The 27,780-nt window shown below is 44.2% G+C and overlaps 3 protein-coding genes across 3 annotated transcripts in view; 2 read left to right on the top strand and 1 right to left on the bottom strand.

Moving 5' to 3' along the window:
- Positions 1-5,535: 5,535 nt before the first annotated feature.
- Positions 5,536-10,304, top strand: bbs1 (Bardet-Biedl syndrome 1). The gene is made up of 6 exons (XM_030339701.1): positions 5,536-6,310; positions 6,517-6,699; positions 7,033-7,164; positions 7,438-7,544; positions 8,207-8,327; positions 8,651-10,304. The coding sequence occupies exons 1-6, from the start codon at positions 5,930-5,932 to the stop codon at positions 9,479-9,481; spliced, it is 1,755 nt and encodes a 584-aa protein (XP_030195561.1). The 5' UTR covers positions 5,536-5,929; the 3' UTR covers positions 9,482-10,304.
- Positions 10,305-10,389: 85 nt separating this feature from the next.
- On the top strand, positions 10,390-16,049 carry LOC115531595 (disco-interacting protein 2 homolog A-like). Its single transcript, XM_030340949.1, has 7 exons — positions 10,390-12,094; positions 12,687-12,738; positions 12,984-13,041; positions 13,162-13,227; positions 14,316-14,490; positions 15,297-15,423; positions 15,530-16,049. The coding sequence occupies exons 1-7, from the start codon at positions 11,671-11,673 to the stop codon at positions 15,837-15,839; spliced, it is 1,212 nt and encodes a 403-aa protein (XP_030196809.1). The 5' UTR covers positions 10,390-11,670; the 3' UTR covers positions 15,840-16,049.
- A 68-nt stretch (positions 16,050-16,117) lies between these two features.
- LOC115530884 (sacsin-like) overlaps positions 16,118-27,780 on the bottom strand; it is a 28,758-nt gene continuing 17,095 nt past the window's right edge. Inside the window, exon 8 of the mRNA XM_030339700.1 lies at positions 16,118-27,699. Coding sequence (XP_030195560.1) covers positions 16,832-27,699 — 10,868 coding nt within the window. The 3' untranslated portion in view covers positions 16,118-16,831. The remainder of the gene's footprint in view (positions 27,700-27,780) is intronic.

Genomic DNA, 27,780 nt, shown 5'->3' with positions numbered 1-27,780 from the left:
CCATTAAACATTTATTAACACCTTTTAACTTAAAGAAAATTAAAGGAAAATATAGCACAGTTCTACAAGCACCATTAATTAGTTAACATTTGTTTGTTTATTTAATGATTTATTTGGCTCCGCCAACACAAATCCGCAACTGGACTGGGACTGGGCCCCGTTTCCCGATAACGATGGATCTTCGCTCGTACGATCATTCTCCCGATGGATCTTGCGATCCATCGATAATTTCTTTGTCGCGTTTCCCGAAACTCCTCTTAACGTGAACGCGCATTCGCTGCACTCACGACGTCGTAGGATTGTAACTGTCTACTGTAGGGATGGGCATAATTAATCGATGCTCGATAATTGATCGTTAAGAAATGCGTCGATCAATTTATATTGTTATCGATCAAAAGGACGTTGTGTTGCATACTGTGAGTCTTGAAGTATTTAATTGAATATAACCCTGCCGACTGGTGGAAAGTGAATGGAAGAAGGTTCCCCAGGCTGTCAAAGTTAGCGCGACAATACCTCTGCATCCCCGCAACTTCGGTCCCGTCAGAGCGGGTGTTTTCTGCTGCTGGACTGACAGTTACAAGGCTGCGTTCGCGTCTGACCCCCGAGCATGCTTATATTCCTAAACAAAAATATGTAGGCTGGAGTTACTGTATGCTATGGACAGTAGGGACAGTCACCACCGTATGTGAGTCGCTCTATTTTTTCTTAACGTGTTGTCTCTCGCTCCGCTTTTCTTTCGGCTTGGTGCCTATTGGAGTCGTTACATTTTGTCAAAACTGTGATATTTTAGCAACAAGTTCAGCCTTATATGTGTTCAATAAGGTATTTCTTTTAGATAGACTAGTTCATGCAATTGTTTGTAAATGGGTGGCTCATCTTTTTGTTGCGAGCCTTTTCCGCGCGCCGGCTGCAGCCTATAGGCATTATATGTCTGCCTTTTTTTCAAAACAGTTATACAGTTTAATGCCCACTTTTAGCCTACTGCCTTTGTTTGAATATTGTTATCCGATAAGTTGGCTACTTATTGTAATTGGAATAGGCTACAGATTTAGTCTTGTTGAATCGTTTCCAAACCTTTAAGAGCCCCTGTAGGCGCATTGTTCGGACTTTACGAGCGCCTCATAGGCCTATAATGCCTGTATTTATTATTTTAAGTTAGTCCAAGTTAACTGTATTGTATTAATGTTGGCCCATACATTATTGTTGGAATAAAGATTTCATTGATAAAAACATGCTGCATTTTGTATTGTCGGGAATTTCAATATAGCCTATAGAAAAAAGTTAATGATTAATCGATAATTGATCGATAACTCTAGCGATGCTCGATCAAGGAAATTTCTTCAAATGCCCATCCCTAGTCTACTGACACGGTGCTGAAATGGGCTCCGGAGGAGGGGGAGACGCAGGAATGTCGCAGGAAAATTGTGTTAAAAAGGGTTAAAATATATCCCCATCAAGGACAACAGCAGAGTAGCCTACGAAAAAACGACTGCAATTATATGAATGCTAAAGACATTAAAACACAATTGATTAGGCTTAAACCGACATATATCAGTCCTAATCCTGAATGCACTGTGCGTTTCACGGCATTTTCCACCCTGAAATAATTCCAATTCCAGCAAAGAGAGCCGACTTAATCTGATTCCGCATAAGGGTTTCCTTGATTGATAATTTGATTGCTTATAAAAGCCCCTCCGGAAATAGGGTAAGGTATGTATTGATGAGGAATACAACGAAGCCCACCGTCTGGCCCGGTGCATCGTTGAGCGCACGATCGGGAGGTGGAAGTTGCGCTTTAGATGCCTTCACAAGTCAGGCGGAGGGCTCCAGTTTTCGCCGGCCAAGTCATGCGCCGTGATATGTGTGACGGCTATGTTGCACAACATTGCAGCTAAGGCTGGGGTGGCATTGCTTGAACCGGAGGACGCTGAGGACGATGACGACGAGGAAGATCGGTGTGAGGACGGCCTCCCTCATAACTACGCGGCTGGTTTTCATGCGCGTCGAAGAGTGATTGAGACTTTTTTTTAACCCCCTCCACCCTCCCACATGTCACTAAACATTCCCGTCAACGTGACCAATCCCTACCATATCCCAGCCTTTTGCCTGCTCCTTTGCTTGTTTTTTATAATTTATTTTATTTCTTTATTTTTAATTTATTATATTTATTTTTAATTTTATTTTATTTTTTACATTATTTTATGCTACGTTTTATGAGTAGCCTATGTCAGTCTGCACAAATCCCCCCACTTCTCACACATTTTGAGTGCCCTGCCTGCGCAAACATTTTCTGGACTGTCCCGTTTTATTTTGGCCATTTTAACATCTTTGTTATAGATTAATTCATAATCTTTATTAATTACCAATTTTAATAAAACGCATCCAATAGACGGAATGTCCGATGGTGAAGCCACTGAGGCTATATAGCGATGCTCTTAGCGTCCTACGAGTACCTACGAGCACCCCTGGAGTACTCGTTAGCTACGAGCGTTTTCAAGACGTTCGTTCCCAACGACGCTTTCGGGAAACGCGGTGAAAACTCTACGATGCCCTTTCGACGCACTTCACGATCCACTTAGGCTAACGACGCTTTCGGGAAACGGGGCCCTGAACTGTTGCCAAGCAACACAAACACACACTAGCTAGCTAAAACATAAACAGCGGAGCCAGCACTCATAATAATAATAATACATTTAATTTAGAGGCGCCTTTCAAGACACCCAAGGTCACCAAATGCCTCATGGAATGCCTCTTGTCCAATCAAATAACTTGGTCGGAACTAACTGTTGTATACAACACCACTCGAGTTGAGGGGGAATGAGGGGGGGGATCATGGCACCCCTCTGTGGAATTAAAATGATCAAAATCATCCCCCTCCTGAAACAACCATTCCCCCTTCCCATCCCCTGTTATTATATCAATCAATGTGGAAATATTACCGGTATTTCGTTAAAGCAGTTTCCTTTTTCAATTCGGCCCAACGTATGCCGCGGTGTGGACATTTTCACACCGAGTAATACACTCGTGTATTTGTGACGTGGTTTTGTCACTGGTAAGTTGGCAACCACTATGCTACAGAAAGTCCTTACAGTGGAGTGGATAACAAAACTTCAGCTAGCATATGTCACACAGCTAACTGGCTGGGTTAGCTAACAGCGGCTAACGCCCTCGTCCAGTATGCATAAAGAACTCAAATTCAGTAGAATTAAAACAACTTAACTTACCGTTGCTTTTGTGGACTGGACCGGGGGAGCTACACCCTGGAGTGCAGCCCGTACAGCTGCTCGCCCGTTCGATTCGGACTTCCAGAGAACCGGCCATGCCTGGCCTGCGATCTTTGCCGCGCGATTTGGGATTTGAAGCCATTGCAGTCTGCAATGGGCGTGGTTTCCCTGGGGATTTTTACACTGTCGCCACTTTACACTTGGCGACACATTTAACATTTAACATTTAGATTCACATTTAACGTTTAGATTTATATGTCACATTTAGATTTAGATTTAACATTTAGATATAGATTTAACATTTACATTTAAAATTTAACATTTAGATATAAATTTAACATTTATATTTAACATTTATAATAATAATAAATGACATTTATATAGCGCTTAATATGGTACTCTAAGACGCTTTATATTTAGATATAACATTTACATTTAGATATAAAATGTATATATCATTTCTAACATGGATTTTGTACATTTGAACATATTGTTGACAATCACATATAACGTGTTGTTTTACATGAATTTTTCTCTCAGATGTCCGGAAAATGCGCTAAATGTGAGGAAAGTGAGCTAAATGTGAAAATGTATCAGCTAAAATATTGTAACAGAGTTTTCCCAAACGGCACCCCATACTTTTCTCTACTGTTCCAGTAGGCCTACATGTTCTACTATGGTTTCTCAACTGGGACGGTACCGCCTCCTGGAGGGCGTTCGCACAACCTCGGGGGGTGCTGGGAACGGTTTTTTTTTTCTAAATTTTTTAGGATGTGAAACTTTCATGGTTTTCAAAAGAAAAGGTGGAAAAAACGTACAAAATATATAGGCACCGCGATCTGTTTTTGCGGTGCCCGGGGGCTGGGCCATTATATGTCTCTCTCTCTCTCGCTCTCACTCTCGCGCTCTCTCCTGTGTCGCTCTGGAAGTTTAATTGGGTTTATCACATTGATGGACAGTGCTGTCCAATCAGAGGTGAGACATTTGCCTGTCATGACGCAGAGGGCATTCATTAATTAGTGACCACCGCAAAATCAATGAAAAACGATGCATTGACGCCTTTGCATGTTGCATATTCTTGAAGAAAGTTGTCCAATCCCGGGTTGCTTTAACTCACTTCATTTATTATAAAGTCGGCATGTTTCGGTATGGTAAATGGAGACTACGGAAGGAATTGTATCTAACACGTGTGAGAGGAAAATACCGTGATCTACTTCAAGCCCCCCGGGCTTAGGCCCGGGTGGCTATCTGCGCCGTCTACCTACTGATCTCTGGCCTGTTCACTCGACGTCCTCCGTACAGGACGTCAAGTGGGTGTGGCCTATGCAGTGGGCGTGGCCTAGTGGGCGTGGTCGGGGTGACGTTATGGCTTCGGCTTCTTCACTTAATTAAAGGTGAAGAGGGAGCAGCCTTCAATAAGGTCTTGCTCCCCTTGTGGCTATGTGAGGGTAACGCAGCTTATATGTTTGGTCCTACTTCCTAGTGGACAAGTGAGGGAAGCTTAGATTCTTAAAATACGTAACAAGCAGTATAACACGAGTGTGAGTGGGGTTGTTAGTAAATGTATTCCTTTTTTATTGGGGGGGCGCCAGAGGATCAGGATAAGGTCAGGGGGGCGTTTGCTCAAAAAAGGATGAGAACCAATCTATATTGTGCAGAACTATAAGGGATTGGCTAGGTTTGTGTGTTTGTAAAGCCCACTGGGCACATTTGTTGGCCTGGCCATATGGCTAACAAAAGTCACATAAACATACGTTGTTTGCATTATAATTAAATACAAGTGCGAAAGCTTTAAATGTGAATCAAATTTATGTTAAATTATGTAAATTCGATATACATCCCATCATTTATGAAATTCTATAGGGTGCCTTATCACCAATATACGACTAATTCCTAATTCAGGGGTCGACCACATTTATTTCCCTGTAACCCCATTTTAGGAAACGTATTTCCTTATTTTAGCCATTTTGGCAACTTGACCAAGCACAAATCAAGTGACGGCAGGAAAGCTCCAGCGTAAATAATCTCAACCTTATATATCAAATGTACTTTGAATTTGAATTCAAGCAGCTTCGTCGGTCAACTTGTAGAGATTTAAACAATCTCTTTAAATTAACAAAATCCCAAAATAATAATGTTTAAAACAATTGTTGAAATATACAATATCACTTTTAGTGAAGGGGAGAGAATGGAAAGAGAGTTTCACATATGTGACATGATGTTTTTCATGTCAAATTATTAGTTACAACTGTAGCAAATGTCTTCCCTGAGATGAGCGATTTATCTTGGAGCCAGTGGTGGTGTAAACAGCGACGAGTACAACGTCATCAGTATGCGACCTTGGGAAAAAGGCGGAGGGAAAGCCGATTTCAGGATTAAACAGTAGGATTACAGCTAAAAGCACATTGCTTGGGGCTTTAAAATACCGAATCTGTTTAAATATAACATCCACGAAATATGTCTAAAGAAATTCGAGAAAATGTAATTGGCTAATATAACTGAACTAGCATGTAATTAGGCGGATCGCTAGCACTTGACAACAACGACGACGACACAACAACCCTGGTTCCCTTGACAACGGCGCGGAAGCTCTACAATTCCAATATAGAGATAACGTTACAATACATGTATTAATTGGCATTCTTTGAGGCACAAGTTTTCGAGTTTATAAAAGGATAAACACACATTACGGTCAGACTCAAAAAATGTCTTCAGGGACCGAGATGAACGCCGAATCGAGTAAGTGGCTGGACGCTCATTACGATCCGGTGGCGAATCTCTACACATTCTCATCATGTATAGACCTTGCGGACCTAAACGGGGACGGAGAGAACAGACTTGTTATTGGAGATCTGGGCACGGGCTCCTCCAACATGAAGCTGAAGGTGTACCGCGGAACAGCGCTGATGAATGAGAGCACGCTACTGGATCTGCCCACTGGCTTGGTGTCATTTCTCATGGACCTGCACGAACCTCGTATCCCTGCTATTGCTGTTGCCTCTGGTCCTTTTATCTATGTGTACAAGAACCTCAGACCCTACTTCAAATTCACACTACCAAGCCTTGAGATCAATGCTCTGGAACAGGTGCGTGACACACTACACCTATTGAGTAACCTCTAATCTGGTTTGTGTTCAATCATTTCTTGTACTTGTGTCTGGTTCCCTGGTTTAACCCGTTATATTGCTGTTTTACAGAGAAAACGACCTGAATAACATTTTACTCTTTAACTGTCTCTCATTGCATGTCAACAAACCGCGTTCCTTTCACCTCCGACCTCCGCCGCCTGCAGGACGTGTGGCAGCAGGCGAGGGAGGGGCAGATCGATCCGCTGGCGTTGAAGGAGCTGCTGGAGGGCATACGCGACACGGCCGACGTCCCGCTCTCGGTGCGCTCCCTGCGGTACCTGGGTCTGGAGACACAGGACATGGAGGAGTTTGTGAGCCTGCACAAGCAGCAACCCATACGAAGACAGGTAATGACAATAGCATTATCTATTCGCTCTATTGAGTGAACCGATCAGCGTTCGAAGCCCGATCCCTTTAGATACAACAAGCTGTTTTTATGGACTTGATTGTAACTTATCCTCTTCACATTTTAGCCAAAAGACTGCAACCAGTCATACTGTTTTCTGGGTGTCAGTAAAGTGGTGGTTTAAACTTTCAATGCATTGCAGGAACTGGAACCATGGGAAGAAGTACAATTGAAAGTACCTCCTGTGTGTGTGTGTGTGTGTGTGTGTGTGTGTGTGTGTGTGTGTGTGTGTGTGTGTGTGTGTGTGTGTGTGTGTGTGTGTGTGTGTGTGCAGACTGTGATCACGTGCATCGGGACGCTGAAGAAGAGCTCGGCGGACGAGGACGGGGTCAGCTGTCTGGTGATCGGCACGGAGAGCAACGACGTGTACATCCTGGACCCCGAGGCCTTCACCATCCTCTCTAAGGTAGGCGCTCTGGGTCTGTAGGGGGTATGGGTCTGCCTAGGGTCTGTGTCTGTTGGGGGCCTGGGTCTGTTGGGGGTCTGTCTGAGGTCTGGGTCTGTCTGGGGTCTGGGTCTATCGGGGGTCTGGGTCTCTCTGGGGTCTGGGTCTGTCTGGGTTCTGGGTATATTTTCCCATTCCCCTTGCAGTCGCATATTGGTTTGTCCCGTGCTTCTTGGTTGCTAAGGAGCCTTTTTAGAAGTAGTCGTATTCTCTTGCTTGTGTGTTGCTCTCCAGCTGTCGCTGCCCAGCGCTCCCACCATGATGGACGTGACGGGCCAGTTTGACGTGGAGTTCCGCATCACGGTGGCCTGCCGCAATGGAAACATCTACATCCTCCGCAGGTAAACCCGTCACTTTATCACTCACGAACCCCTGTGTAGGCGCATGTAAAGATTTATCATGGCAGAGGAGAGAGACAAATAAATACATAGGTACTGGAAGGCAGACGTTTAGTAGCCCGATTCACCCTGTGTCATTGGTAAGATGATGAAATTATGCTGTGAGTTCAGTACTGTATTCCCTTTTATATTTTACCACGCTGCTTGTTAAGTGTTCTTCAGCAGAACATGATCCCGTATGTGATTATGTTCGCTCTTTCATAATGACCTTCATAACGTACAGTACATACAAAACTTGAGTACAATATTATTGCTGTTTTATCGTTTATCGGGTACGTAAATCCAGTTTGACAGGCGCTTTGTAACTACCATCAAAGGCTTTTGATGGTATATGACCTGCATTTATACAGCACTTATCTTACCAGTGAGGCCACTCGCATCACTATTACAATTTTAAAAGCACTGTGTGCTTAAAATATGCAAACTACAGAATGCAGCAAAGTCTGCCCTGAGGGCTCTCTGCCAGAAAGTGAAAGGATGGGATCAACGAGTTCCTCTGCAGCCCCCCTGACCTGCAGCTAAGAGTAGCTGGGCAGCGCACCAGCAGCATTCCAGACGATAGCTCTACCTCCTGTGCCCATTATGAGGTTCCCCCCCCTCTGCAGGGAGTCATCCAAACCCAAGTACTGCATCGAGCTGTCCTCCCACCCCGTGGGGCTGGTGAGGGTCGGCAAGAACGTGGTGGTGGGCTGTGCCGAAGAACGACTATACGGCTTCACACAGAAGGTAACGTCACTTTGGACGGCACTGAACAGAAAAACTGCATGGAAACCTTAGCAAGGCTTCTGTACTTATTTTTAGCATTAATGCAAAGCTCTGTTTGCTCAACATGTTAGTGTTATCCAGAGTTTGTTGTGGAGTGTGGAGCGACCAGCCAAGCGTCACGTCAACATTTAACAAACATTTGGTTTCTCTAATCACAAGCTGAGCATGTAGACCACACAAACACACGCAGAGAGACAGCGTCAGCGTGTGTCACCCGGCGGCTGATGGTTGTAACCAGAGACGTCTCCTCCTCCTCCTCCTCCTCCTCCTCCTCCTCTCTCCAGGGTAAGAAGCTGTGGACGGCCCAGCTCCCGGCCCCCATCACCACCATGGCCACCATGGACCTCCCCACCCGGGGCTTCCAGGCCGTGCTGGTGGGCCTGGCCAACTGCGAGGTGCACCTTTACCGGGACAAGAACCTGGTCAGCACCATCAAGAGCCCCGACGTGGTCACCGGCCTGCGCTTCGGCCGCTACGGCCGCGAGGACGGGGCGCTGGTCATGACCACCAAGGGCGGCGGCCTGGCGGTGAAGATCCTGAAGCGCACGGCGGCGTTCGACGAGCGCGACGCAGCCCCGGGCCCACCGCCGGCCCAGAGCGTGCGGCTCAACGTGCCCAAGAAGACCAAGCTGTACGTGGACCAGACGCTGCGGGAGCGCGAGCACGCCACCGCCATGCACCGCGCCTTCCAGATGGACCTGAGCCGCGTGCGTCTGGCGGCGGCCCAGGCCTACGTCAGGGCCCTGGAGGCCAGCCTGACGCCCATGTCGGCCAACCCGGCGGCCCCGCTCAAGCTCAACGCCGTGGTGCAGGGGCTGGGCCCGGCGTTCAAGCTCACGCTCAACGTGCAGAACACGGCCGCCAGCCGGCCCATCCTGAACCTGACGGTGAGCTTCCTCTACGACGGCGGGCTGTACAGCATGCGGACGCCCTACTTCCGGATCCCGCTGCTGGTGCCGGGCCTGGTGTACCCCTTCGAGACGCTGGTGGAGTGCACCAGCGACAAGGGCATCTCGGACGTCATCAAGGTGTTTGTCCTGCATGACGGGAAGACGGCGCCGCTGCTGACCGCGCACATCAACATGCCCGTCAGCGAGGGGCTGGCGCTGGAGTGAGACGGAACCCCGTACGCGTGCACACACACACACACACACGCACACACACACCTGCCAGCCAGCCCACCTGGTCGATGCTTATGGGTATTAGGTATTCCAGCACCTCCAAGGATCAGGGCCGTCTGATACTCAAATTGCAGTGACTTGACGCCACTGATTTGATGTCCTCATGATGGCTTTGAAGTGTTGCATCCAACGCGTAGACGTTTAACGTCAAATCAATACATTTTGTTAATAATTGTCAAACACGATTCACACTATACACATTTGGACAAAACATAACGTTTCAGTTGTGTTGAATACACTACATTCATTATTTCTTATTTATTTGATTCAGTTGCTTTTCTCTATTCTAAAAATTGACAAGCCAGACTTTGGAAAGGTCCTTATTTGCACCATTGAGAGCTTACGGTTGAATGTAATTCTCCCTGATGAACCCCTACTCTTCCAAAATCACTGTGAAACCGTATGTAAAGTTACTATATAGAAGCAGAAAATATAATTATCGTAATCTTATTACATTTTTATAATATCATAACTTTGAGTATAGGAAGGTTTTATCAATATGAAAGAAGTTATGTTTTTTGTTTTAGAATCAACATTTGTATGTGATGGATCTAGTATTTTTTGAAAAATCCATAAATAGGTGATGTATTGTTATTCTATGTGTCAATATACGGTATATTAGGTTAACGAAAATTATTCATTCCATTTGTTGTGTAGAAGCGCACAACCAAAGTATAATAGTTTGTTTTGCGACCCAAAACTCAGGGAATAAATACTGCTATTGAAAAGTTAAATAAAATAAATCTATTTAAACACATTCCGAGAGTCTATTTGAAAATGCTATTCAGACCTGTTTTTGCAACTTTCTCCTTTTCTAAGGACGCCCTCACACTAGGCAATCTCAACACGTGGCAATAACACATGGGCGAGAATCACAGCGAGTAGCCTGGTTGGTAAAGCTTAACATGAGCTATTTGGTGATGAATTATAAACTATTGGTTTTCATTACATTCAAAATAAAGTGTTTTAGTCATGCGAGTACCATGATTCTCCTAACCCTACCGCAAGCTGTAAGCTGGTTAGCCAATAGCAGAGCTGCTCTTCCATCTGCTTTCTGGTGCCTGTCAACAAGCAGTGGAACCTCTACATATATTAGGACGAATCCCCAGTGACGACAGAATGAGAGGATCGTGGACGCCTCCGAGGAGGAGATTGGATGAGCCACGTGCTCCAGACGGCCCCGCCCGTCTTTATCTATACCACGCGCAACATGGTCTTTAATACACTTTGGTACACACAGCATGGTCCACAATACACTTTAATACACACAACATGGCCCTTAATACAATTAAATACACACAACATGGTCCTTAATGCTTTAATAAACACAACATGGTCCTTTATACGCACAACACGCTCTTTAATGCACACAACATGGTCCTCAATACACTTTAATAAACACATGCTCTTTAATACACACATGCTCTTTGATACACATTAATACACACAGCATGATCTTTAATACACATTTATACACACAACATGCTCTTTAATACACACATCATGTTCATCGCAGCATACTGATCTTTAATACACACAATCTGTTTCACAGCTTCACCCCACACAACTCTGCTTCATAAATGTCAGTCTCAAGATGACATATGGCACGTCATATTCATGCACTATTCAACATGGTATATTTTTACATTATATATTGTCTTAAATGCTGTATACAACATACATTTTACATAATTTAAAATGCGATAGATAAATGATAAACTACCGTTCAAAAGTTTGGGGTCATTTAGAAATTTCATTTGTTTTTTTCAATGAAGAGAACATTAAATTAATCAAAAATACAAATTAGACATTGTTAAGGTGGTAAATGACTATCTCGCTGGAAACTGCAGATTTTTTATGGAATATCGACATAGAGGCCCATTTCCACAACCATCACTCCTGTGATTCTACTGGTACATTGTTGAGCTCATCGTGTTAAAAGGCTAATTGATGATTAGAAAACCCTTGTGCAATTACACGAGCACAGCTAAAAACTGTTAAAAAAAGGTGTGAGTTTTCATGGAAAACATTAAATTGTCTGGGTGAGCCCAAACTTTTGAACGGAAGTGTCTATACATGCATACAAAAACCTGTTATTCCTGATTGTGCGACGTAGTTGTGTGATGTCCCTGCAGGCCATCGACAGCATCCACCAGGTGGGGGTGCACTGTCTGGCGCTGGTCCCCGCCAACACGCTGCCCAAGGCCCCGCTGGGGGGCATCCAGATCTCGGAGACCAAGCAGCGCTTCCTGGAGGGCTTCCTGCACCCCTGCAACGTGCTCATGTGCCCCCACACCTGCGTCACCCACCTGCCCAAGCCCCGGCAGAAACAAGCCGGTAGGCGGTCGGTCATGAGGGCCGTGACGCTGGCCCTGCAGATGATAATAACGAACAGTGATGTGTTTGATGAGGATAACGTGACGCTGGCTGCTCAGGCTGGTCTCAGGGCAGGGCACAGAGGTCGGTCCTGCTTCCATGGTAGTGGGAAACCTGGTTGCTGGGAAGAGGATCGCCCAGGCCTGCGAGGTGAGAGACCTGTCCCAGCTGGAGGACAATGACCAGGCACGTAGGGTAGATAGCATCTCCATTCCACCTCCACAGAGACAGGTGAGAGAGTCTCTTGCATCTCACTGAACACGTAAGGTAGACAGCATCTCCATTCCACCAGCACCTCTGCAGAGACAGATGAGAGAGAGATTCATGCTATCAACACGTAAGGCGTTGAACCAAACCAATGCATTCTGAGTCAGCAATCAGGGAGATGCTTCTTAGCAAGGGTGCTGTCTAAATGCCGTGAGTGCCATCTAAAAGGGCTTCTAAGCACGGGGGCCTTTTTGCAGGGTTGTGTTTCGATTCCATTTTTGCCTGAACTAATTAAATAGGGAGATTCTTATCTTTGAACCTTTGAACCGTTGGCTCGAGCCTCACTAATATGTCCCTTAATGTGTGAAAGCATATAACCAGCCATACATGCGGACTGTACACACACACACACACACACACACACACACACACACACACACACACACACACACACACACACACACACACACACACACACACACACACACACACACACACACACACCATGAGCGTCGGGGTGGATCCAGGTCTCACTCTATCCCCTGTCTTACGGCAGGACCGGACTCCAACACGGTTTACGTGGACATGAAGGCCCTCCGGCGTGACAGGTAGGGCCCCTCGCCTCCATGGAGAACTCTGTGGTGATCATCGACTTTCAGAACAAATACCGTATAGCAGCAGAATAATGTATAACAACATAAATCCATACAGTTTATATCCTAACACGGTGGCTTTCAAAACATATCAGGATTCATGTTTCTGTTTCCTTATGTTTAGCATTGATATCAGCAGTCCGTTATGATATGGAATGGGTGAGGAGTGTTTTAGTTCAGATTGGACGCATGACCTGCAGGGTCCGTCTGGTGGAGAGGGGGTCACCTCACAGCCTTCTACTGATGGAGTCTGGGAAGGTACATGCGTGGTCACACCACCTCATACACACACCTTTTCATACCAGGAAATGTCATTTAACAACCAACCAATTAAACGGCGGCTCCACTAACTGGTGCCCCCCTCCCTGGGGTCCTCAGATCCTGCCTGGCGTTAAGGTGATCGTGGCCAACACAGAGACCAAGGGGCTCCTCGGGGACTCTGAGGTCAGTCCAGCCTCACATACTTTGATTTCTCTGCTAAAAATGACAAAACTACAGGTGCATCACAATTAATTAGAATATTGTGGAAAAGTTAAATAATTTCAATAATTCCATTTAAAAAGTGAATCTCATGTATTATATTGATTCATTCCACCAACAGTGAAATATTTCAAGCCTATTTGTATTAATCTTTGATTATGGCTTACAGCTCAAGTAACACCCAAATTCAGTATCTCAAAAAATTTGAATATTACATAAGACATAAAAAAAACAGATATGAAAGTATGTTCTTTTATATGCACTCAGTACTTGGTTGAGGCTCCTTTTGCATGAATTACTGCATCAGTGGCATGGAGTCGATCAGCCTTTGGCCCTGCTGAGTTGCTATGGAAGCCCAGATTGCTTCGATAGCGGCCTTCAGCTCGTCTGCATTGTTGGGTCTCGTGTATCATCTTCCTCTTGACAATACCCCATACATTTTCTGTGGGGTTCAAAACAGGCAAGTTTGCTGGCCAATCAAGCACATTAATCCTATGGACAATAAACCAGGAATTGGTACTTTGGGCAGTGTGGGCAGGTGCCAAGATGCCAATTCCATTCAACTTTCTATTAATATGCTTGGATGCATAACCTCCTTGTGGAGGCTGTCAATGTCTTCTGCACAACTTTCAAGTCAGCAGTCTTCCCCATGATTGTGAAGCCTACTGAACCTTTGTTGGTGTTTTGAGGTAATTAGCTGATTAGTGTGACACCTTGAGTCTACAATATTGACCTTTAAAACAATATTCTGAAATATTGAGCTGTAAGCCATAAACATCAAGATTAATACAAATAAAGGCTTGAAATATTTGACGTTGGGTGTAATGAATCTATATAATATGACTTTCAATTTTAAAATTGAATTATTGAAATGAAGTACATTCTCCACAACATTCAAATTTATTGAGATGCACCTGTATGTGATTTTCTGTCGTTAAAGTATAACTAAACGGTACTATGTTAAATGAGAAGGGCCCAGGTCATCTGAGATAAGGGTCTGTCCCTGAGTAAGCCCTGAAGCAGCCTGGGTGTGTGTTTGTTTCGTTGGACAGATTTGGGTGAGCAGCCCCGACAATGCGACGGGGTACTACACCGTGTACGGAGAGGAGGCGCTGCACACGGACCACCTCATCACCAGACTCTGCTTTGGAGACACGGTCACCAACTGGGCCAGGACGGGCTACCTGGGCTTCCTGCGGCACACGGAGCTGACCGACGCCAGCGGAGGTGTGTGGTCCACTCTGAATACTAGCGCTGTAGAGAGGCTGATGAGGGGCTTCAGAAGGAGGTGTGTGGTCCACTCTGTACACTAATAATAATAATAATAATGATTTGAATTTATAGAGCGCTTTTCTAGACACTCAAAGACGCTTTACAGTGAAGGGGGGGACCTCACTAACACCACCAGTAGCACCCACTTGGATGATGCACGGCAGCCAATCTGCACCAGAACACTCACCACACACCAGCTTGAGGTGGAGAGTGAGGGAATTAATGAGTCAGCAAATTATACAGGAGGATTATTAGGGGGCCATATTGAATGAGCCTGGTTGGGCAGCTCTAGCCAGGAAACCGGGGAAAGCCCCACTATTTGCGATAAGTGCCCTGGGATCTTTTATGACCTCAGTGAGTCAGGACCTCGGTTTTACGTCTCCTCCAAAGGACGGCGCCTTCAACAGCACAGTGTCCCCGTCACTGAACTGGGGCATCGCTATTGATGTTAAGGCCGGATAGAAGAGTGCCAACTATTGGCCACCACCCAACATCACTTACCTGGTATTCACAGGTAGTCCCTCATCCAAGTACTAACCAGGCCAGACCATGCTTTGTTTTTGCTGAACTTATTATTTTCATAATTCAATCATGCTTTGTCTGTCTGTCTATCTGTAGGGCTGCCTGACTGTCTGTCTATATGTTTGTATGCCTCTCTCTCTTCCTGTCCCCCTGTTTGTCTTCCTATCTGTCTCTCCATCTGTCTGCCTGTCTGTCTGTCTGTCTGTCTCGCCGCCTGTCTGTCCCCATGTCTGCTGTAGAGCACCACGACGCCCTCTATGTGGTGGGCTCCCTGGACGAGACGCTAGAGCTGAGGGGGATGCGGTACCACCCCATTGACATCGGGACCTCCGTCATCGCCTCCGTCACTCAGAGCATCGCTGAGTGGTGAGGACCGCGCACGCTCTGGAACGCTCCCAGGGAGGGAGATCCACATCAGGGGGGTGTGGTAGTAGCTTGTATGAACTGGTTTACTATCAGTAGATGGGTGGAGGGGTAAATATGCCTTTTGGCAAGGTGAGTTTATTCATAATGTATGTATCCATCTCCCCAGCGCAGTGTTCACCTGCACCAACCTGCTTGTGGTGTTGGGGGAGCTGGAGGGCTCTGAGCAGGAGGCCCTGGACCTGGTGGCCCTGGTCACCAACGTGGTGCTGAAGGAGCACTACCTGATCGTGGGCGTGGTGGTGATGGGCCCCGGCGTCATCCCCATCAGCTCCCGCGGGGAGAAGGCGCGCATGCACCTCCGGAACGGCTTCCTGGCCGACCAGCTGGACCCCATTGACGTGGCCTACAACATGTGAGGCGTGGGGCAGTGCGGCGCCACCGGTAGAGGCCTGTGCTCCTTCGTGAAGTCCAGCGTTGCAGGAGGACGAGGTTAGGAGGGCTGCGGGTCGTCAGACCCTGCTTTATATTACCTATAGTCCCATGATTTTATCAAATAAAATGCAATACAACCAATTTGGAAGTTGCAGAATCACAGCAATGCATTCATTGCCATAATCCATTATATAAGGATGTATTGTGGCAACCCGGCTTGGTGAGTGACCCACCTCCTTCCAATAAGCACACCAACTGGAGCTTACCTAAAGCCAAAATGGCACTTTTATTCATTCATAAATGATATATCTAACAAAGCAAACCAAAAAACTCAGCTTTGGAGGAATCAACAGTCTTTTTCCTCTGGGTGGAATCCCATCACCCACGAGACTGGTCTCTCCGCACACGCGAACCAGGAGAGCCCTGAATGAGTGTGGAAGCATGCTTTTTAAAGCATGCTTCCCACCTGCTCCTCAGGTGCTCCGCATTTCAATGATTGGCACCGATGTTCTTACTGGCGCCATCTGTCGGAAATCTGTGGAACACCGCCTCCACAACCTGCCCCCTTGGCCTCCAGGGGCGCTTCATTTATCCTCAAAGGATTTAATAAAATCAAAAGATGCATCAAACATAACAATGTTGACATTAACAGTAAAATAAAAGAGGAGTATATGGAAACAAAAACTGCAAAACAGTAAATTATTTCACTCGTCATTAAGGAATCATTAAGTTTGTTCGACAGGTTTGTTCAATAAAGAGTGAAAAGTTTGTTCACATAACACTAACACAACGTACAATGATGCATAGAACTATACAATTATCCTAATTAAATGATACCTATGTAAATAAAAAAGATCTAAAATATAAAAAAGATATCTGATCCTACTCTCTGGATTTATTTCCACCTTTTGTTTATGGAATTTTAAGATACAATTATTTTAAAAAGTAAGATAAAACAGCATTTAATCACAAATTCTTAATGAACATAAGCCTCTATCATGCACAGAAGCTCTGAAGCCATATCCACAGCTGGCCGCTCGTCGCATTCCTTGAACTGTTCGTGAGGAATGTTAAGGGAAGCATAGTCAGGGTATTGAGTTTTCTTGGCATCCACTCCAAGCAACTTTACACTGTTCACTATTTGAGTGAGCTCGCTTAATCGAGGATCGAAGCAAGCAACTCGTGCCGCCATGATGGAGATGGTGCAGTTAGCAGAACGTTTCCCATTTCTTTTGTACTCTGCAGCGATGAGAGCCTTTTCCATGATTTGGTGAACCTTGAACAAACACCATTCTGTGCTCCCGCTGGCAATGTCATTCTCAGCTGCCGCTAAATCACAGCGTGCCTGCCGCAGCCAACGCTGGGCCTCTGCTCGATCTGGCGTTGGGACGTTTTCTTGATGTGTCCAGAAGTTGTAACTATAGGAGGGATACTGTTTATGAAATCGCTCCCGGCCCTTCCTGTGCCGCCTGGCCTCCTGATTCCAATTTTCATAGAAATCCCTGAAGTTTCCGCTCCATTTAGGCTTTGAGGATTCTAAAGTTTTACCGTTTGTCAGTTCATCAATTCTGTTCTTCAGGTATTTAAATGCCTCAGTGGAAATCTCAATGCACTCTTGGTTTTTGTCAGGGTGCCATCTGAGGTACAGTCTTTTTATGGCTGTATGTTTCTCCTCCTTGGAAAGGGTCCAGATTTCTTCCAAACAATTGTCAATTTCCCTTTTGGCTTCATCTAAAGATGCTGGCAACGTCCTGCCAGGTGAGGATGTTTCCTCAGAGAACTCCTCTTTTCCATTCCACTCTGATCCTTCATGTAGCTCCAGTTCCATGCAGGATGCTCCTGATTTAATGCTCATCTTTTTCAATTTGGGCTTCTTTTCTCTTGTGAACTGATAGAGCTCAAGCGAACTCACTTCGATGAGCTCGTTGATGTTGGTTTGGATTTTATACCCGCGTGATAGTTGTCCAGTGGCTCCAGGCATTTTCTTGACAATAACTGCATAAATGTAGATGTCATTGCTCAAATAGCCTACATATTCGCCTTCTTCAAAGTTATTGAGCATGTTCATATCAAGGCAGTCAAGCCATTCATCTGGGATAACACTCCCAGGTTCTGCTGGGTATAGAGCAGAGTTGTCCGCTTCTGCGCTGTCATGAATTCCGTGCTCTGCGAGCTTTTGCTGGACCTCCGGCAGGCTGTCACACATCAAAAGAACCCCAAGGACAGGTAGATGATTGGAGGCAAGTTTGTTCCCTAATAGAGCGTTTATCTCTTTTGACATTGTCAAGTTTATTTCAATCATCAATTTTGGAGCCATGTCATCGTTGTGTTTCAAATAAAAGGTACATTCTTGTTGTCCTTTTTTGACGAAGACGTCAGCCTCCGCCACTGTATCATTAAGTGGCTGTTGATCCAAACAAAGCTCTGTTTCAATGCTCCTGCAGCAGATGATTTGAATACTGCCAAACGTCTGGTCACACATGTCGCCAGCCTCTTCTTTTGTGATTTCGCCTTTTGACTGTTCTCTCAGGAGACAGATAAGTCCATGTCGGAAGGCTCTAGATGACAGATGTTTCTCAAACCATATACGGAATTCACAGCTTTTTCCGTCCTGACAAATGTGCATGTTTGATTTTCCCAAACGCTCCTCGGTACACTGAGAGAGCATTTTGGGCTGAAGATTTTCTGGCAACATTTGTACCAGTTGACGATGCTCATACATATCGTCCCCCAAATGGCATATGCTAAGGCTCGCAAGTAGCGGCAGCTTATTTGCCAATGCTTTCTCCAACCTGCTTGCCTGAAATACTGTGTCATTAAAGTAGAGTTTATCTGAGGGGTAAAGTTTGCCATCTTTTGACAGGAGGTACAACATCTCCGAAAATATGAGGGGGGATCCCTTTTCCTGTCTCTTAAGTAGGAGGAATATCTGCTCAACAGCCCGCCTGATGGTCTTCTTTTGATTTGAGTTTGGTGTTTGTTTTTCAACGGAATCATGGAAAACCGCTGTGAGAGCGTGACAATACTGCTCTACTGTTGGTTCCTGAGTCACACCAATTCTCTTAAAGAACTCTGCATACATTGCATCCTTTGGCTGGATTTTGTACAAGTAGGGCCTGAAGTCCAAGTGGTTGGGCAGTCCAAGGGAAGTCTCTTCAGCTTTTACAAGTTGTGTGTCGTTTTCAACTAACACAACAGGCAAGCCAGTTAATCCATCAACTGGAATTGAGGTGTTTTGTAAGTAGGCATATGAATGCCTGAAAACAACAGCCCTGATTTTGTTAAGCTCATCAGACTGACAAGGTAACTGGCAGACGTTCGCCATGTTTGTGGTGACAGACAGCATGGGTGGTTCTTCAAAGGCTCCAGATATTTTTATAATTTCTTTGATGTCATTTGGCTTGAGAGCTATGATTGGCATTGAAGTCCAAATCAAATGCTGATGATGATGTCCGATCAATGACCCCCTGAGAGCTAAAGTTCTCCCAACCACAGCTGGACTTTGAAAGGTGCACAGATCTTTTCTTATTTGCACTGGTAAAAGAAATTTGATGTCAGCCAAGGACTTGATCAATTCATTGTCAATTTCTTGTGCCTTGTTATTTCCTGCCTTTTTCATTGCAGTACTCAGCAGTTCAGTTGCTTTTAGTTGTAAGTCTTCCAGTTCACAGTTCCCTTTAGACTCAGATTCAATTTGGTATGCAAAAGCAATTATTTCATCGTTTGATACAGAATGCTTCATTCCCAGTTTCTTAACCAATTCTCTTGCTTGTATTTTCATGGATGTGTTACAAATTGCCTTCCAAAATCTTGGAGGCACAAATTTCCCTTGAGGCAACATTATGGTGTACAACCCCACATGGTCATCAAAGTAGAATGATGCCATCTCTAAATTTCCTTCGACACTGCGGATCAGCTTCACTCCCTTCATTGAGGAGATGATGTTTGCTTCATGTTTAGGATACTCTGAATCGATTTGCAGTGACAACAACATTTTGATGGAGCGAAGAATCTGTTCCTCTGTGAGTGCATGCATGACAGGCAGGACGAACATAACAAAATACTGAAGATCAGAAAGGATAGGGATCTGGAATTCTTCCGAGAGTTGCTCATTTTCTGAACTTTGTTTAAGAAAAGTGCTGCTGCTCTCTTTCAGATTGAACAAGTCTCGAAAGTTTGACATGCCGTTGACAATGAATACCTGTCCAGGTCCATCAATCCTGACTCGCTTTCCATCTGGTGTTTCAAATATTGGCAAAGATTTGACTTTTCTCTGATACTGACTCCTGTCCATTGATTCCAATAGTCCACACTGTAGAAACCTCTGTAGCTCACTTAGCTCGTAATTAGAAAGGTTGCAAAACTCGGAAGGATTTAGTTTTAAAACAAAGTCCAACACAGCACTTTTATCACTTGTATTCAAAAATTCAGAGTGAGGCACTGTCAGTACCTGTGGTTCAAGACTTAAGAATAGTGAAATGTCAAGCCTCATGCATCCAAGGTTAAACAGAATGCTTTGTATGCCCTCATTCGACTTAAATTGAATCACACTTGGCATGCTCATCATTGTTTGCAAGAAGTGTTTGTTATTTGACCTTTGGCACACAACAGGCAACATTTGACAGCCATCAAAAAGCTCCCGAACTGTACTTAATGTCATACTTTGCTTGCCGTGTTCACATTGGGATAATTGACTTGCGAAAAACTGCCAAGCACTTATCAACCACTCCTCTATTGCTGCATTTGGTACATGGAAACCAAAAAGTGGATCAACCTCACATTCTTTGAGGAGATGGGGAAGTATAGCTTTCAGATACTTCTCTGCATGAGGAATTGTTAACTTTTTAACATATTTGGGTTGTAGAACTTCAATGTGCATTTCAATTGTCCGATAATCAACAAAATCCTTCTCATATCCGCAAAACAGAGAATGATATCTGGTGAATAGTTTAGGATCGCTGGAATCAAAGACCCTCAAAATGTGGTCATTTGTTAGAAGAAGAGGGAGTCCACTAATTGAACAAGGGTTGTTCTTCTCAACATTCAAGCCCTTGTCTTTCAAGCAGAAACTCAACAGTTTGGTGCATGTTTTTCTATCTTGAATTAGTGTTTGTTTGATTGGCAATGGTAAACCCTTCGTGGTTTTGGTAGGATCATTGAGTGGCTTTCCTCGAAGAAAATCGTTCACAGTTGAAGGGCATACAGACCTAACTTTCACCCCAGCAGCTTTGAAACTTTCCCAAATGTTTGCCATATCGGTAGAAAAAGGAACCAATTTCATTCCAAGCCTCTCCAACATGGGGTTGATGGATGGTGTCTCTTCCTCTAGTGACAAATGTGGTGAATCAGTTTGCTCTGCCTCTTTGACATTACACCATTCAAAAGAGTACTCCTTAAATGACACATATGAGGGGTTTCGAACTGTTCCCTTCGACACTGGAATGACATCAAAAGCCTTGTTGCAAATTGATCTGTAAACTTCATGGATCATTTCTTGCCAGTCCAGAGCAATACCTTCTGATACAGATGGGAAAAAACGTAGATAATCATGGAGAAAATGACTGTCTCCAGGTGTGGAACGGATGATACTCTTTGGAATGTTACGACAGATGTTATAAAGCAGGTCTGCATACAGGGGAGCTATGACATCGATTTTCAAAAGTAAATTCCAATCTACTTTCAAACTTTTTCCATCCTCTTTCCATAGGTCCCTCCTGGATGAGTCTACTTCAAAGTTCCCATTCACATGGACTGGAAGGCCAGTTTGAACAGGTAGAGGAAGGGTACAAAAGGTTCCACCTTTGAAATTCTCCTTTATGTAAGGCTTGCAGTCCACACATGCAGCAACTGATGCTTGAGGCAGCTTGTCGAACCGTCTACCAGTGTCACCTTTAAATGATCCAAACTGATCAGCAATTACCCATTCACTTTTGCTCTTGGAGGACGTTGAAATCTGTATTCTGTAAATGGCCTGGTCTGGTGTTACTGAACCGTCCGATTTCAAGGCATTTTTTAGTTTCCTTTGAAATTGAGTTTTTTCCCTGTAGCTTTTGTTTTTTCTTTTCTTTCTTTCTTCCTTTACATATTTTTCAACGTTGAAGACATTTTCTAGTTTTCCAGAGTCTTCAATTTTATGGAGTTGTATTTTCTGAATATTTTTTGAGAAGAGAATCAACCCCTCTGGGTCATCAAGAAGGGCCGAGAACAAACCTTCAATGTCTTGGTCAGTGATACCCTGGGCGGAGATTTTAGAGTTGTTTGCCATTGTACCAATTCGCAGCGGTAATCTGAACATTGTTCCCTCTTCAAGAGAAAATTCCTTGGGCAGAAATGACTCATAGACATCAAGGTATGTCTCCTTAAAAGCTGAATCAAGGTTGTACCCACACCCAGATGTTTTCCCTGATGGGCTTTCAATGTATGTTTGATTTGGATCAGAAATGCAGAGTATTTTATCTCCAGTTAAGATAGAAGGGCAATCCGTTATGTTATACACAGAGTTGAATCCAATTCCATATTTTCCTGTTTTGCCTGGAGTGTTGTGTTTGCCACCTTCTCCCAGCTGCTGGATGCCTTTCAGATCTGCATCAGAGAACACCTTGTTGTTGTAGACACACAATGCAGGGCCCTGCAGAGTGTTCCACTTCTTTCCAAAGGTTTTTTCTGTTCCATGGTGTCTTTTGTCCCAGACCAGTTGGATTTCTGTGGCTTCTGCATCATCAGCATTTTGAATTAGCTCTTTCAGAATATCTTTCTTGGATGGATAGGCCGCAATAATGTTTTTAATTCTCACTGTCAGTTCCTCTCGCTGCTCAAACTCAAAGTCAAATGGTGACATGTTTGCAACTACAGAATTTTCCAGAGTTTGATGTTTGGTTGTCTTGATTCCAAAATGGCATGCCATCACTCGAGTAATATCCTCATGGCAAAGTGTCACTCCTAAATTGAGCGGCATCCAGGGACTGTCATTGAAGGATAACTCTGCTGCAGGTTGCAGAACCCCATGCTCATTGGGGATGAGACAGTCTTTTATTTTTTCTTTCTTCTCATACAAACCCCTCAATACTGTGAGGCAGATATTGAGATTGGACTTGGAAAGGGGCTTCTGTCCATGTGAGGCATGTAATCCCTCGATAACCGTGAGATACTGACTTTTTGTGAATTTCTTTTGAACGCCAACAGTCTCCCATAGGCTCTTGAAACATGCAAAGACCGATGGAAGTACATGAAGGTATGGCTTTGCCTCAAAGTCCTCTTTTTCTGCCACATATTGTGCATGTACAAACTTGCAGCCAACAAGAATGAACGGAAATGAATGTGCCCTTTCTGAAATTAGTGGGGTATCTCCATACTGCTCGAGCCACTGATTGAGAAATGTATAGCATTTATTGGCTATCTCGTGAAGCCTGGTTTCGTTGGAGCTCTGTTTTTTTAAACTAGTGCGTTCCAGCTGTTGCAGCACTGTCTCAAGTGGTGGACTCTGACGAACTTTCAAAACGTTTAAGACTGTATCCACTTCGTATGTTTCCAAGTTGGTGTGATCAAGCACATGCTCTGTCATGTTCACAAGGTGGCGGTATTTCTCATTAAAAACATCAATGGGCTTCTGAAGTGTGACCCTTTCCGACTCTGGAGAAAAGGCTGGAAGAAAGGCAGTGTTCCTGATTGATTCCCAGTAGAGCGAGTCCTTGTCATGCAGATTAACACACAACTGGTCCATAACACATTTCAATTGTACGCATGCTTTTTTTTGGTCTTTATTCCACACATAATTTATGCTGCCAACTTTGTGTGCAATTTCTTCCAATGGGATATGGTCACTCAACATTCCAAGTTCCAACAAGCGTTGCACTCTTCTAGGGGCACTAAAGTCATTTTCGGTCCCCTCAAGCAAGCGACCTTCTGTCTGTTGAAAAAGACAGGCCACTTTTCCAGTAGGATTAACGACTTTCTTGATGCATTGAAGTTGTCCACCCTTTGTAGGAATGCATGGATGGAGCATTAGTAGATCATCAATTTCAGTCAAGTCGAGGTCAATGGCATGCAGCACAAGAGCATTCCTACTTTCAGCATCCATGGTAGCCAGATTCCTAAACACAGCTTCTTCATAAAATCTCTCCCAGTTCCATGTTCTGCTCTCTATATCTTTTTGTAAGCCAGCCTTTTTGAAGCTGTTTCTCAGCCAAATTGGAAGAGGAACCACATGGTTGGGCTGTTTCACATGGCTTTGAGCTACTCTCATTGCAAGTCCACCAATTTCCTCGTTCTCTTCAATGCTTTCATGTAAAAAGATAGCCTTGTTGAAGCAACACCAGTGCTCGCCATCACTGAAGATCTCTGGTGCATTTTGATGGACAACAGCAGAGTAAAAAGCATCCACCAACGGTTGAAATGGTTTTGTCACTTTTTCCCGATCAGGCCAATAGATGAAGTAACAGTAGCCTTCCAAGTCTTTTTCTTCAGACATGTTCTTCAATACAGAGAGCACAGTGATATATGCTGATTTTGCAGGGTCCTGAAGGAGAGCCTTGTTCCACTCATTTTTCACTCCCCTTGCCCAAAGAGCCTTCCGATTCGAAGTCACTGCAAATGTCCCATTCAGATTCACTGGAAGACCTGTTTGAATGGAGAGAGGAAGGAAGCAAAAGGCTTGACCAATTAGTTCTGTTTTTGACGGCCTCCATTTCTCTGAATTGGGATTTTTGTCGAGAGGCACAGCAATTCCGCTAACAGGCAGAGTGAACTTGGCTTCCTTGTTTTTGTCATGAATCATTTTGAGGCACTCTTGTGTTCCAAAGCAATTGTATAAGAGCCAGAAATTGACTGATCCACTTTCTTGTTGTTCAATTTGGACAATTTGTGCTGTGTGACAGTCAATTAATTCGTAGCATTTTTTATTTTCACTGACCAGCCTTTCAACTCCTTCAATTTGGTGTGGTATCTTAATGCTACTCACAATGGTCTTTGAGACATAAGATTGAGTCCGTATATGGTCATCTTGTGGAGGAGTTGAGGCATTTTCTGTGATATTTTGTAGAGAAACTGTATTTACATTTTTTAGAAAGAGCAGGTAAATTTGTGAATTGCTCATGAAATTATTTTGGAAACCAACAATATTGACCCTGTCATACACTTTAGTGCTTATTTCTGACTTGAAAGCCTCTTCTTGTGTTCGGAAGGGTAGTTTGATGAGAGTACCTTTGTAGAGTTTATCAGTGCTGAGCCTGCTAAAATGACAATCAAAGATGTTTTCATACGATTTGAACTGCCCTGGAAACCACTTGAAGAGATCATGGTGGGTTAGGTCCAGCTTAATTCCAGGATTCGTTTTTTCCTTTATGTGCTTCTTCAGGTGGGTTACATTTGGATCCAGCATGAGGAGATGACTGCCACTAAGGATGGAGGGACAGTCCGTCACATGATAAACTGTATTGAATCCGAGGCCAAACTTTCCAATTTTATCAACCATGTTTTCTTTTGAGGCGGATCCTACTCTGATTATATTGGTCCAATCAGCCTCCGTGAATTGCTCATCATTATACGACCAAAGACAGGGTCCCTGACAAGCAGTCATTCCAGGGTCAAAAAGACTTTCTGGCGGTTCTTTGTGCACTCTGAAATCGACCATGAACCTACATGCCTTTGCTCTAGCATCCTCAGCATTTTGAATCAGCTCTTTAAAGATATCATGTTCCTCGTCATATTCATTCAGGATGTTTTTAATGCGCATTGTTATCGGTTCCGACTGTCCACACTGTTGCATTCCTAACATCTCAGGGCTAAGTATCCGTGTGCTGAGCAGTGGGATCTTCAGCCACTCAGCAGTGGCTCTTGGTATCTCTGCATGAATGACATAGAATTCTTCCTGATGATTATTGAGTGCCTCCAAACCATCTCTGCTGATGTCACAGAAGACTGTTGTTGACAGTGGCTTTAAGGTAAAATGTTCATCATCGGTAATGACTGGAACAGGGATGTCTTCTTCAACAACTCTTTTCTCTCTCCCCATCCAGTTGAGTATTTCAATCGCCATTTTCAGTTCACCAGGACTCCCAACTGGTATCTGCCTTTCTTCAATGGAGCCTTTGATCTGATTAAGAATGCCAACTATTTCTTCCATTAAAAGGCACTGCCTTAATCCAAAATGGATGAGCAACTTCTGGTATGGAAGAAATTCTTTTGGAATTTTCCCAATGTACGAACTTAGATCTAGATTTTGAGGGTACTGAAGAACTAGATCCACAGGAGAAACAAACTTGTTGTGTGCCCACAGCCACTTTGTGTCCTTGGTCACAATTTCTGCAAACTCATGAATATGACCTTGCATGTACGTGTAAGTACTATGCAGCTTCCTGTTGAAATCCACATCTGTATCTGGATCGATTAGTGTATGTGCAATTGATGATATCACTGACATGTTTTCCAACACTTTGAGCGGTGGGGGCAAGTGTTCGATGCCAAGTTTATTGCGTACCACCTCACTAAGCTCTTTTTTCAGGGGCATTACATGCCCAACAATGTCCTCATACTTTGAATGTCCTATTTCATGTGGACAGAAGAAGCAAAGTCTCTCCTTGTTTTGTTGTCCTGGTTTAACACATGGCACCCATTTCATCATCAACAGGGTTCTGAGCTGTGGTTTAGAGAATTTGGACAACACATCATTTGTATTGAGCAGGCTAAGAATGACCTCAGCCCTTTTGACAGCCTTCTTGTAAAAGTTAAGTTGCAAATTCTCAATCTGTTTGACAGCATCCAACAAATGCAAAGTAGTGAGATCTGCTTCCTTGTTTAGCAATCCAAGTTCTGTTAAACTCTGAAGCATTTGTGCTGTTTGTGTGTACATGGCTGGTGGGAAGAAGTTCAAAGGAAAAAGATCCTTGAAGGTTTCAATTCTGGGATCAAATAATTGTGATGCCTTTTTCCAGCCTTCATTGAGTTGAATGAAGTTCAGCTCCTTACATTTGGCTTTTAAAGCTTCATTTTGAGAGAACAGGTTACCACCATGTTCTAAAATCCATGTCATTGTTTTCTCTGTAGCATCCTTTCCGAAAGCATCACACTGAACACAATCAATCAGTAGACTAGCTGCTTGAGGTGTATCAAGGATATCAATGTTGAGTTGTTGTAGGAGTCTGCGGTCGGCCTCAGTGACACACTGTATGACGTTGTCAGGCATAGGGAGTTCTGTTGGGATCGTTAACCAGGAATCCAAAATTACAGCCTGCTTTGATTGAGAATCAACACATGATCCCTTCATGGTCTGGAACAAAGGTAACTCTGAGAGAACATCTTGCTCTCTGGCTGAGAGAGAATCCAGGCAACAGAGATAGTTCTTAAGTTCCTCTCTGTCATCATGAGAAACTGCCTGAATTACTTTGATGAGATGATCAGAATCTGTGTTCACGATGACCTGAAGGACACTCCGTGGAGAAGGGGGCAGCACATAAGAGCCTATGTCTTCATGTTTAAGCCACTCAGCTCCTCTCACAACAGTGCCGCCAACTTTTCTCACCAATTCAGCAATCTGCTGTGGCAAGCTATCCTGTTTGCTTCTCTGAAAAATTAGGGTTGTATTCTGTTGTATTCTTGCGAGTAACATGGGCTGCGTGGGCTCCAATTGGGACTCAATGGATATTAAAGGCATGCCAGTGAAATCAATTAACTCTCTGAAATGAGTGTTAAGGAATTTCCAGAACTCTTGAAGCCATCCGGCTGGTGGATGCCGGCAGTTTCCAATTTCCCAGGTGACATGCTCCATTCCCTGTTTCCAATCCGTAGGCAAATACCTCTTTGCCAGTTCAGTGACCTTGTCTGCGTCAATGTTGATGACGTTGAATATATCTGGAAAATAGACCATTGGAAAACAGCATTAAATGCATGCAAATTGGGTGTTAATGTAATTACATGATACACAAAACAACA

Source organism: Gadus morhua, chromosome 18, assembly GCF_902167405.1.
Source record: "Gadus morhua chromosome 18, gadMor3.0, whole genome shotgun sequence".
In the NCBI taxonomy this organism is placed as follows: domain Eukaryota; kingdom Metazoa; phylum Chordata; class Actinopteri; order Gadiformes; family Gadidae; genus Gadus; species Gadus morhua.
Note: the sequence above shows the minus strand (reverse complement) of the source record. Positions and strands in the feature narration are given on the sequence as shown.

Bases quoted from the DNA above. Each gene is read 5' to 3' on its own strand.
- bbs1 (XM_030339701.1), top strand. From the start codon at position 5,930: ATGTCTTCAGGGACCGAGATGAACGCCGAATCGAGTAAGTGGCTGGAC. The intron at 7,545-8,206 runs GTAAACCCGTCA...CCCCCTCTGCAG, and splicing joins AACATCTACATCCTCCGCAG to GGAGTCATCCAAACCCAAGT. The intron at 8,328-8,650 runs GTAACGTCACTT...TCCTCTCTCCAG, and splicing joins TATACGGCTTCACACAGAAG to GGTAAGAAGCTGTGGACGGC.
- LOC115531595 (XM_030340949.1), top strand. From the start codon at position 11,671: ATGTCCCTGCAGGCCATCGACAGCATCCACCAGGTGGGGGTGCACTGT. The intron at 12,739-12,983 runs GTAGGGCCCCTC...CATGACCTGCAG, and splicing joins AAGGCCCTCCGGCGTGACAG to GGTCCGTCTGGTGGAGAGGG. The intron at 15,424-15,529 runs GTGAGGACCGCG...AGATGGGTGGAG, and splicing joins ACTCAGAGCATCGCTGAGTG to GGGTAAATATGCCTTTTGGC.